General features: G+C 52.3%; 1 protein-coding gene across 1 annotated transcript; it reads right to left on the bottom strand.

The window, feature by feature from the left end:
• Window positions 1–1,058: 1,058 nt before the first annotated feature.
• Window positions 1,059–2,193, bottom strand: LOC103085385 (neuroendocrine secretory protein 55-like). The gene has a single exon (XM_007449463.1). It carries the CDS (start codon window positions 1,785–1,787, stop codon window positions 1,059–1,061), a length of 729 nt encoding a protein of 242 aa, XP_007449525.1. The 5' UTR covers window positions 1,788–2,193.
• Window positions 2,194–11,234: the final 9,041 nt, after the last annotated feature.

The raw sequence follows: 11,234 nt of genomic DNA, 5'->3' as shown, positions 1-11,234 counted from the left end.
CCACCTCGCTGATCTCTTAGCCCCTCTCTTACATCCCCAGGCCCTTGCGCACACAGTCCGGGACCTCTCCAGCCAAGCTGCACCCAGCCCCGCCACCAGACTAGCTGCGCCAAAAGGCTGGCGGTCCCCCGACGTGACCAAGCCCACGCCACCAACCCTGGTAGCCCGTTGGGCACCTCCCAAGACTCCCGTACCTCTTCTGCCTGCCCTCCAAGCACCGGTGACTCGTGGGGAACCGCCGGCCGGCTCTTAAAGGTCGGCTCTGGGGCGTGCGGGCAGGTGCGCACGCTCTTTGCTGCGGTCTCCGGCCCCGCAAGCGCCCGGAGACGGGCGTTGGCGGCCAGGACCGGCGCGCAGCCGCGGGGGGCACTGGCGCCGAGGTCCGGCGGCTCCAAATTGACAGCGACGGGACCTGGGCTCTAGGCTCTGAGTGTTTTAAGCGGCGCGCGTGCGCGCGCAACTTTCCCCGGGAGCCGACAGTCTCCGGAGTTGTCGCCCAATCCCAGCCTGGTTAGTATTCGCACATTGCAACAGTGTCGCTACAGCCGGGCGGCTCGGCTTTCTGAAAGTTGGCGCGAGCACCTCTGAAACACGTTTCTGGCACCCGCCAAGGCCAACTGGTTTGAGACTACTTACTCTAGGAGGGAAAAAAGCACGTAAAACAAGTACTTACCCGTGCCTTCTGGGTGTGCAGCTCGAAACCTGGGGTGCTCCCGGAATTCAGTCGTGCATCCTGGGCACCAGCTCGGAGACCTCAGGCTGTCTCCAGAGGGGCGCGAGGAGCGCCCCGCCGCCCCTCCGGCCAACAGGCCTTTGGCCACCCGGGCGCCCGCCAGCGCCCCGGGGGAGATTCTCGGAGCTCTTCCCAGCTCGCCCTGCGCCCCTGCCTCCAGGGCTAGCTAGCTGAGCCCGCTCTCTTCCCGCCTTCCTTCTAACCTGCCTTTGCTTCTCCCTCCCTTCCTCCCGCCTCTCCTGCACCGACCCCAGACTCCCCAGTTTAGCGGTTGGTCACCAACCTGGGTCAAAGAAAACAAGGAGAATCTGGGGCGCGTCCTCCATTAGTGACGCCGGATGGGGATGGGTCCCCTTTTGGAAGGAGACTCCGGAGATGGGTCGCGGCGGGTGGGCTTCTTCGGCTTGCAGCGGCGCCGCCGCTGCTTCTCCTTTGGCTGCTCAGACTCCTCGGGGTCCCTCGGATCCTTGTCCTCGGGCTCGGGCTCCTCCCCTCGTCTGGGGCTCTCAGACTCCCGAGTGCTGGGCTGCGCGCGACTCGGGGAGGCGTCGGGGCTCTGCAACCTCAGGGCGTTGAGACGCTCAGTGAGAGACTGGTCGAAGGTGCGGCGCTTGGCCACCACGGGGCCGCGCTCGTCCTCGGGCTCGGTCTCGGGCTCAGTGGCGGGGGCGGTCTCAGGCTCGGTCTGGAAGTCGGTCTCCGACTCGATTTCAGACTCGGTCTCGGTCTCGGATTCGTAGTCGAACTCTTCCTCGTACTCCAGGCACTCGGGGAGGGAGAGCTCGAGGTCTGCCTCCTCGTGCTCGTGGTAGGATTCGGGGGGCTCGGGGAATACCTGGGCGGCGGAGCGGTGGTGGGCGTTAAGGAAGCTCCGGCGCTGGGCAGCCGCGCGCTGCTGGGCGCGGGCGCTGGAGGTGGCGAGGGCGCGAAGGAGAGCGATGGAGCAGGAGAGCCAGAGGAGTGCGGTGGCTGCCCGGCGGCCTAGGGGTGGGCACAGATCGTTGTAACTGTGGCGAGCTCGGCGCCCTTGCTGAGCTCGGGATCTGCGATCCATCCTCACACACACTCGGCGAATCTGACCCACCCTCTGGCTCTGCAGAGAGCAGCTCCGAAGAGCATCGGCTGCTAGAGCCGAAAAAGGTGCTCCTCGCGAGGTTAAGAAGCTGGGTCCGGAGGTCCCAGCCCCACCTCGGCGCGAGGAGAAAAAAGGAAGCACCTACCTTCTTGACCACGCAACTTTCTAAAGCTCCGCGCCTCTGTTTGCCTCTCTGGGCAAAAAGAAGGGATGGGAAAAGGGGAGAAAAAGTCTATCTCCTCCCAGGCTCCTCTCTCTAAGTCTTAGACTCTGCAGCCTAAGACTCGGGAGAGGTGCCTCCGCTGGTCCTCTCGCCTGGGAGAGGAAAGAGGAGACTGAGGCGAAGACAAATGGGGCGGAGAGGTTCTGCAAAGTTGCGCGCCCGGACTTCTGCCGGGCATGTGCAGTAGGGAGGCGGGGGCGGCTCCGCGTGAGTTGCGCAGTGGCGCCGAGCCCGAGGCGTAGACCCTAATGGGCCGGCAGGTGGCAGGAGGGAACCTTGTTTGAAAGGATTTGGGCGATGGGAGCGGCTGGGGGCCTGGCGGGTGCCAAGGAGTGAGCGAGCGAGCTAGCTACAGGTTAGAGTGCTTGCGCAGCTCGGCATGGGTTCTCCGTGGGGTCCGTACCGCTCCCCACCTTCTCCAGGGTTATCGATAAGTTGAACAAAGCCCGAAGCAGCTGAAAACCAGACCGCAAAATTGCGGATATTCCGGAGGAATGAGCTTCTGTACGTCAGTATTAACGGTGCGGTTCCGGGCATTTTCCAGGGGCTCAATAGTCTGAGCATGGTAACCTCAGGCAATCATTAATCATGAGATCACCTCTGGCAGACCTGGTACAGTGACCGTAATCTGAGCAGTTTCCAATCCCCCCAACCACCAATGCGGTCTCAAGAGACTAATTAGTTACCTAATGGATAGATGAGCATCTTCCCCAAGAAGGACCCCCACAGACAGACGGCGTGATAGTTTACACGACCCCAAGCCCGTTGGTGGACCACCCTGAACTCTAGCTGAGAACATGTGCCGAAAGTCTAATTAGCTGGAACCACTAGTTAATATCTGTGCTATTCAGTAGGTGCAGCCAATTGTATGCCCCTGGGGGGCGCTGCAGGGCGATCAGCTATCAAGGAAACCGCTGGGTACCACTCAAAGCTCTTTTCATAAATAGGTTTTCAACGAAGTGAGTTCATTCAATAAGTGAGTTCATTCAACAAATGTTGAGTGCCTAGCACATGCCAAGCTCTGTTCTAGGTGCTGAAGATAGAGTAGGAAGAAGAAAAGGAAAGAAAGGAAAATCTTACATCAAGGAAAGGATACTTAGGATTAATCTGCTGTTACTCAGAGCATTAAACCACTCAGGACTCCCTCCTTACCCACCAACATTGTTTAACCCGGTGTGCATTCTAGTGAGAAAATTATTGGATCAACCAGAGCATTAGGGCTAAGGGACCGCTCGACACCCTAGGTCATGTCGTTGAACCCCAAAGGAAATGAGTCCATCTCTTTCTCAGCCCTGGAGAATCAAATGAGCTCCATGTCCTCCTGGAGGGGGATCCCTGGAGTGGTCGTTGCGCAGGCAGGATGGTGCTTCGGAAGCTCTGGTGTTCCAGCTGTAACCTGACTGCTGCTTCTGGGTTGTGCATGCCCTCCCGGTTAAAATACGGAGCATCACCTTTGCCCTTGTGACAGGTCCAGCGGTGGTATACCTCAGGGCAAAACCATCTTCCTAGAATCTGTGGAAGCAACAGCAAGGCTTTACAGGTGCGACAGGTGGTTCTTCTTGTCTTTGAACCAACGTGGGGGAAACTTGAAGCGCCTCTTCCTTCCGAGGCGGTCCGCCAGGCATCCCCTCCCGGCAGTGCTCCTGCGCCCACAGCCATTCCTCAGTGTGGTGCGGCTCACCCTTCTCCCTTGCGCACCATGCCTGCCTTAGAGCTGCTGACCCCAGAGTTAAGACCTTAGTGAGATCCTAGCGGCTGTTTTGACGTGTGGAGGTTTTGTTTCTGCATCTTCTCTGGGGATGGTCTTGAATGCTCCTGCCCTGTCTTCTTGGCTGTGTCTATCTCACATCTTGTTTTCTTCGAGTTAGTTTGTAGCGTTAAAATACTGATTGGCCTAATAAAGTGGGATTGGCTGCAAACCTCGTAAAAGGACAGACGTCTGCATTCTCGTTGTGCTGTCCTCCTCACCACTTTGCAGAGCAACTGAAAGGGTTTTATTATCACAGGTGTCTGGATGGCTCCAGTCATCATATGGATGGGATCGGGGACACGGGACAGGGCCCTGTGGAGCTGCAGGTCTCAAACCTTGGTCTCTCAGCCCCAACCTGAGACATTTCCAAAGGCTCTGCTCACACTGACCCACCCGCTTTCTTTCTTCAATCAGCTCAGCCCCCCTGACAGTGAGTGGAACGTAAAGACATCATTCAGGTGGTTCTCAGGGCACATTGGGAACAACTCAGGAATATGTGGGTGCTGCTGAATGCCCTTTCAAGGGAGACAAATGCCAGCTGTCAGCAACGAGGTGGATTATGATTCTTTAGTGTACGTAAGAAAGCACTTCGTTTTGCAAAAGGAGTACTTTCTGCCTGTAATGGAGCTGGCAGCCCGGAGCCGATCCACTAATATAGATACCCCGAGATTGCCTGCATTATTAAAAAATGTGCATTACATAATACGTATTTTTGGACTAGATTCTGCATTACTAATGCACTTTCTTTGCAAGATGCATTTTAATCAGCAAATGAACATTTAACAAAGCACTGCATTTAGAGCCCCAGTCATGTATAGTTACAGATACATTTCTGGTGTACATTCGACACGGGCTCTGGGGGCAGGAGGACATCGCTGAAATACTGTTCCATCTCGCACTTAGTGCCGGGGCTGAGCAAATGGCTCTGTGCAGAAAGCACTCTTTAAATGCATTACGTGCATGACTTTAAAAGTGCTTGCTGCAGAGTGAATTTCGAAAAGGAGCAAGTGGGTGATGAACGGCCTCGGGTTGTTACCAGGCGAAGGAACCAGGGGCTCTGTCTGTCTGTGGTAAATAAAGTGCGGACATCTATCAACATGTATCACCGGCGGGGCTCTGCCAGAGGGAGGCTCCTGGACCCACCGGACGGGAAAGCGCAGCTCCCAGTTCATTACGATCAGGGTCTTATTTGGACGAATCGTGAAGAATAACTGTCTTCAGCCCCTTAAAGGATTGTCCTGTGGAAAAGGCATTAAGATGTATTTTATGTGGCTCGGGAGGGCAAAATTAGAACCTATGGGAGGCAGTTTCAACAGGCAGATTTCTGCTCAGCCCAAGGAAGGATATTCCAACAATTGGGGCTCTGAAATGGAACGGCTGTCAGGAGATGGTGGCTCTTTGGCAGAAGCGGCGTTAAATCAAAGGACAGGTGACCACATATTAGAGATGTTTTCCCTGGGACTCCTGAGCCAGGTGGAATTAGAACTCCACGCTCACCGAGTTCTTTTCAAGTCAGATTCTGGTTCCATGAAAGGGATCTGGAGGCCCTGGGAGAGGGGCCGGGGGCTCTATTGATGGACATGATCTTCCGACTCGGCTTCTATTTTAGAAGCATTTGAAAGTGCAAGTGGCTCAGCGGCAGGAAGGAATGTCTGGGTGGCAGTTTTAGGACACGAGCAAACAGGTGTCAGTGATGGGGCCTCGGCCAGCGGTGGACCTTTTGTGGCCAGGGTAGGGCTCTGTGACTCTCCGCTCCGCAGCTCATTTGCTGAAGCAAAGAAATCCGTCTCTGTCTATTAATTGTATCAGGCCTCTTTGCCTCCCCTCCCGGAGCTGTCTCGGAAATTAAAAATGAAATTGGCTATTTAGCAGTCACACGTTGGGTCACTTCTGTGACCAAGACACTCTTCCAGGCACCGTGGGGAGACGGAGGTGATTGAGAAGTGACCAACCCCTGTCATCTGACAACATGCATGTCAATGTGAAATGCCTCCAACTATTAAAGAGTGGATTGCCAACAGGTGCCACATTCTAAATCCTCGCCAGATAGATAAACCAGGGAGGGAAGCTGCCTGACAGTGGTTACAATCAGGGAGAGCTCATCTGGTGGTTTTCTGAAAGGTGGGCTTTTACCTCGTCTGACTTTGAGGTTTTCTTTTCTTTTTTTTTTGAAGCCCATTAGAGGAATGCTTTCAAGCCACCTGTTCCCGCATGCCTACTGTGTGCGAAGCCCTGTTCTAGTCACTCTAGGGGAGACAGATGACTCACATGAATTCTCAAAAGGCTCGCCAGGCCATTGTCACGGGTCCCTTCGGCACCAACACGTTTTCCAAGATGAGACACAAAAGTTTGGTTCTGCTCCGCCAGGCGAGTGGGTACAATCACTCTTGAACACATTTTTTTGGACAATCATTGATAAGGACTAATTTTAGAGATGGAGAGCTTTTCAAACTTTCCTTTGGGTAGAAATGAACTGAGGGGGTATGACGTGCTCCCCACCACTGACTCTGGCAATCAGCCAGAAAGGCTCAAGCCCACTGGGAATTTGGCATTGCCTTGCTGCCTGCCCCCCAAAGAGGTCTGGGTACAATACAAGAGCATTTGGCTCGCTTTTCTGGGGCGCCACGTCGCTGTCACTCAGACGGCGCTGATATCTGTCGGCTCTCACCAGTAGAAAGGGCGACAAGCCCGGGCTCCTGATTTTGTGAGTATGGGGATGTGCCATCTAGAGCCAGAAGCAAACAATAGGGGGAAATCATCATCTATTTGACATGGCTGGCTTCTGTCCAGGCCATTGTTGGGATTACAATGTTCTATTTGTGCCCTTGGTTTTTAAAGGGAGATAGGATCAGAAGTGAACCGTGTCCCTGTGCAGAGCTGCTGGGGTCATCCTCAGGAGTGGCCCTTCTTTTCTCTTGGCTTTGTGCGCTGTCAAGGTAATCCTACCAATGCAACATCCACCTGCCTGCCTACCTGCCTGCCTACCTGCCTGCCTACCTACCTACTCCTGTCATGGGAGGAGCAATTTCTAGGCTCCTAATCCAACAGGAAGTGTCTGGAAGGCCCCTCCCCCAGGCAGAATGTAAGCTTGGGTGGCAGGTCCTCCTGGGGCACGGTGCCTCCCTTCCTCTGCTTTGGCTCTGACTCTCAGCCAAAGCTTTCATTTGATGTGGTCCCTGGTTTACCCTGGACTCTGGCCCTCTGCCTAGCTCTGTTCTGGAGAAATGGCGACTGGATTCTGTCACCTGCCCTGCTCCAGCCTGCCTGGTGCTCTCCCGTGGCCAGCGCTGCCCGTGGCCCAGGTGGTGCTGGTGTCAGCTGTGTCCTCTGCCCTGCACAGCCGCCCTTCCTGAGGCTGGTGGGCGGTGGCTGAAAACACTGCTGATTGCAGAGGACCACTCAGCTGTCAAGAACGTCCTGCGGTGCGTGGTTTAGCTTTTGTCCAGTCCCCACCTGGTCCCCCAGCCACTAGACACTGACAGAGAGCCTCAAAGTTGTTTTTCTGTTCTCTGCTGAGGGTCTGACTCACCCCTTCAGACTTGGTGGGGGAGCGAGGCAGCAGCGGGGCCGAGGGAGAGAGTCTCGCTGGTGTCCTGGTTCAGGATGACGCTCAGAGCTGTCCTTTCAGCCCAAGCTCTTCAAGACATGATTAGACTAATTTTACATATCTAGTCACTGAGGCTTTGGTAGATTGGGACTATTTCTATATGTGCAAAGTGAAGTGGAGAATTGAGGCAATTATCTTCAGGCAAACGATGCTGGGCTATGTAATCAACTCGTCCTCATAACTGGGGGAATCAGCCTCATTCACTGTGGCAGTGCTTTGAGTTGAAGAGGACTCTAAGGTATTTGTTTGTTACTTGCTCTCGGCTTTGTTTTTCCCAGTGGCAGTTGGGGAAGGGCCATCCTGCCCGCACAGGTGTGAGGGTCTGTGGCACCCCGAGGCTGTGGGACCTGTCAGCCAGGCAGGGGCCAGGGGATGCTCTGGATCAGCTCCCTGTCAGCAGGTCCACGGCCAGGTGTGGTCCAGGTGACCGACCTCTGCTTCCTGCTTCTGGTGGAGGCCTACCCCCCGCTTCTTCCCTTGTGCATGAGGGTCCTGAGATGTTGGGGCAGATGATGGACAAGGCCACCTCCATTGCCAGGATAATACAGGTCCCAGCAGGGCCCACAGTTAGACATGAACCACCCAAGGTAGAGAAAATGCCACAAAACTAGAAGAAAAAAGAACAGGTCTTCTCAGATCAGAAATGAAAACTCATCGTTGTCTGGTGACGACGACTTCTGGAGCGTCCTGCCTTCATACTTTTCTTTTGGCTAAAAATCAAAGGGAGTTCTTCCCTTTGCTGGTCTAGAAACTCCTTCGTAAAAGAGCCGTTACTTCCCTCCCACCTCTCCACTCCTGAGGGGAGAAGTAAGAGCAAGACTTGTTTTTCCAAATCGCTGAGGTCTGACTGGTTTGCGACAAGTGAGGACTTCAGGCCTAATTGCCCTTGAGAGCCATCCGTGTAGTTAGGAAGCCAAGAACAGCAAGAGGGCCCTGTGGGGCCTGCTGGGTGCTGGGCCGGTGGGCCGCGGCCCCTGACTAAGAAGCCCAGAAGTTTCCCTGGCGCCCGCTGCCAGCACCTCTGCCACCCCACCCTCACACTCACAATTAGAGAACAAGATGAATCTAAGGAATTTCAAATTGTGTTTTGGACAACCTCGGAGGTGGGAGCTTGAGATGGCCCTAAGAATTCAAAACACAGGAATTCGAAACAGACAGGAATACGAAACGTTTTTCTAGATTGTCAGGAAATCTTCATCTTTGTCACTTTGAAATTTTCTGAGTTGCTTAATTAGTTTTTTAATAAAAAAAACAAACTCTGAAACTTCCTATTCCAAATTGAGATGGGAAGGTTTTGAAAAACATCAGTCTGTCCTCAGGACTACGGTGGCATAGTGCGGCTTATGTATCTTTTATTGGTAGCGAGTTTACTTCTGCCGTGTTAAGCTGTGCCATCATTCCCCATTGGTTTAGTTGGTTTACAGCCTTAATGATCATCGTTTCACGCTATATTTTAAGATCTGCTGGGGCAAGAATCTTCTTACTGCGTATTATCTCAGACTCCTCTGATGGTTTTGTCCATTTATTTTTCTATAGAATTTAAGATTCGGAACTTCCCTCGTGGCTCAGTGGTTAAGAATCTGCCTTCCAATGCAGGGGACGCAGGTTCGATCCCTATGTCCATGTGGGAACTAAGATCCCACAGGCCGCGGGGGAACTAAGCCTGCGCGCCACAACCAGAGAGAAGCCCTCACGCCACAACGAAGACCCAGCACAGCCAAAACAAAAAAAAGAGGGCTTCCCTGGTGGCGCAGTGGTTGAGAATCCACCTGCCAATGCAGGGGACACGGGTTCATGCCCCGGTCCGGGAAGATCCCACATGCTGCGGAGCGGCTGGGCCCGTGAGCCATGGCCGCTGAGCCTGTGCGTCCGGAGCCTGTGCTCCGCAACTGGAGAGGCCACAACAGTGAGAGGCCCGCGTACCGCAAAAAAAAAAAAAAGAAAAGAAAAGAAAAAAGAGTTTAAGAATCATTCTTGTCAAGTTCCGTAATGACCCTGGTGATGCCTTGACTGGAATTTCATTTAATCTATAAGTTAGGAAATAGCGTCATTTTTTTCTGTGTTTAGCCTTCAGCCGGAAGTATGGTCTCTCTCTTCGTTTGAGTTTCTATTTCTCCCATTAAGGATTTGTGTTTTCTTTATATAATTCTGATGTATATATGTGGAGTTTGATATGTGAATATATATCATATATTTCCCAAGTATTTGATGTCTATTGCTACTGTGAATGGACTCTCTTTTATCATTATATTCAGGCTGTTTATTTTGTGTTTATAGGAACGGTATTGATTTTTGTACATTTTTCTCCTATTCTGCTACCTTTAGAATTGGTTGGTCTATGAGGCAACCAGGAGCCTGCTCAGGCAAACGCTCCGAGGAGGTTGCTGCTGGAGGATTTTGTAGAAGGGAATCCCGCACAAGGGAGCGACTTGAGCTAAGTCGGTGGTTGCCAAATGCCAATGGGCAGTGAGGTGAGAAAAATAAAGATGATGTAGTGGGGTTTTCATCAGGTTAAATTTATTCAGGGAAGGGACTGTCCTTGAGATGGAGGCTGCGTAAGCTTCCTACCTTTTGGTATTTCAGTGTCATTTCTTTTTGAATGACAGTAGATAGTGATATGGGTTTTCTGGTTTTAAGATTTTGTTTCTAAATTTGGTTTTTATTTAGTTTTTTAGTTTTTATTTTTTGCGGTACGCGGGCCTCTCACTGTTGTGGCCTCCCCCGTTGCGGAGCACAGGCTCCGGACGCGCAGGCTCAGCGGCCATGGCTCACGGGCCCAGCCGCTCCGCGGCATGTGGGATCTTCCCGGACCGGGGCACGAACCCGTGTCCCCTGCATCGGCAGGCGGACTCTCAACCACTGCGCCACCAGGGAAGCCCTTATTTAGTTTTTTAAATGACTTTACTTAGCATATTAAAAAAAAAAGAAAAACTGGGTGGCAACCCAGGTTGGCATTCCATATTTATTTGGAAATTTTAGCATTGTCTGAAATCTCAAAATCAGGAACTTCCAACTCATGTCCTTTCTGACTCCACAGTTTTGTGATATTTGGTAATTCTGGGCTTTCTTAAATTTTAAAATAATTTTTCGTTTATTCTTTTGTCTTCTAGTTAGCCATATCGTTTAGTTAAATTGGTGTTTTTATTCTTTCATCTTTTTCTGGTTTCTTCACCCTTCCTTTGTGTGTCGCCATGTTCTCTGGAAGTATGTGAGAGACAAGAATCTTTGCTCCTTTTCTAAATGAGATGGGTGCAATGGCGCATCCTCATTGTGTTTCTTTCTTTAAAGGGATTTTCTCTTAATGTCTTTTCTCTGATAGTATTTAGGTGGGTTTTAAAAGGAAACAAGATGGTATCCAATGAGAGGAACTCAACAGAGGGAGTTGGGATGAGAAGGAAGATGCCAGATTTGGGACCAGCTGGGCTGAATATACACCTTGCCTCCTTCTGCTTCATAGCTAACCAGTGGCATTACCTGTCTGGTCTTCTGCCTCCACAGTTGCAAAATAAGATCCTTCTAGGGTCCAAAGAAACCTGCCTTCCAGGGTTGTGGAGGTGATCACATGAGGAAAGAAGTAGGAACTGCTTAGTAGTGGTTGATGGCAAGCAAACTGGTACTGAGCTGCTGAAATGAGAGTTCGGTTAGTGGTAGGGTAGCTGTCACTGATGGTGATGGTTAGGATTTGGCAGGAGCCCAGCGAGGCAGAAGGGGCCTAACGGAAAGTGGGAGAGGCCAGTCGTGTTGGGTCTTGTCTCTTAGTGGCCTCTTAGATACCACATCTTCTTTGTCCACTCATGTGTCATTGGACACTTAGGTTGCTTCCATGACCTGGCTATTGTAAATAGC

The sequence above is a fragment of the Lipotes vexillifer genome, unplaced genomic scaffold (assembly GCF_000442215.2).
Source record: "Lipotes vexillifer unplaced genomic scaffold, Lipotes_vexillifer_v1.1 scaffold524, whole genome shotgun sequence".
Taxonomy (NCBI): domain Eukaryota; kingdom Metazoa; phylum Chordata; class Mammalia; order Artiodactyla; family Lipotidae; genus Lipotes; species Lipotes vexillifer.
This window is presented reverse-complemented; position numbering and strand designations above follow the sequence as displayed.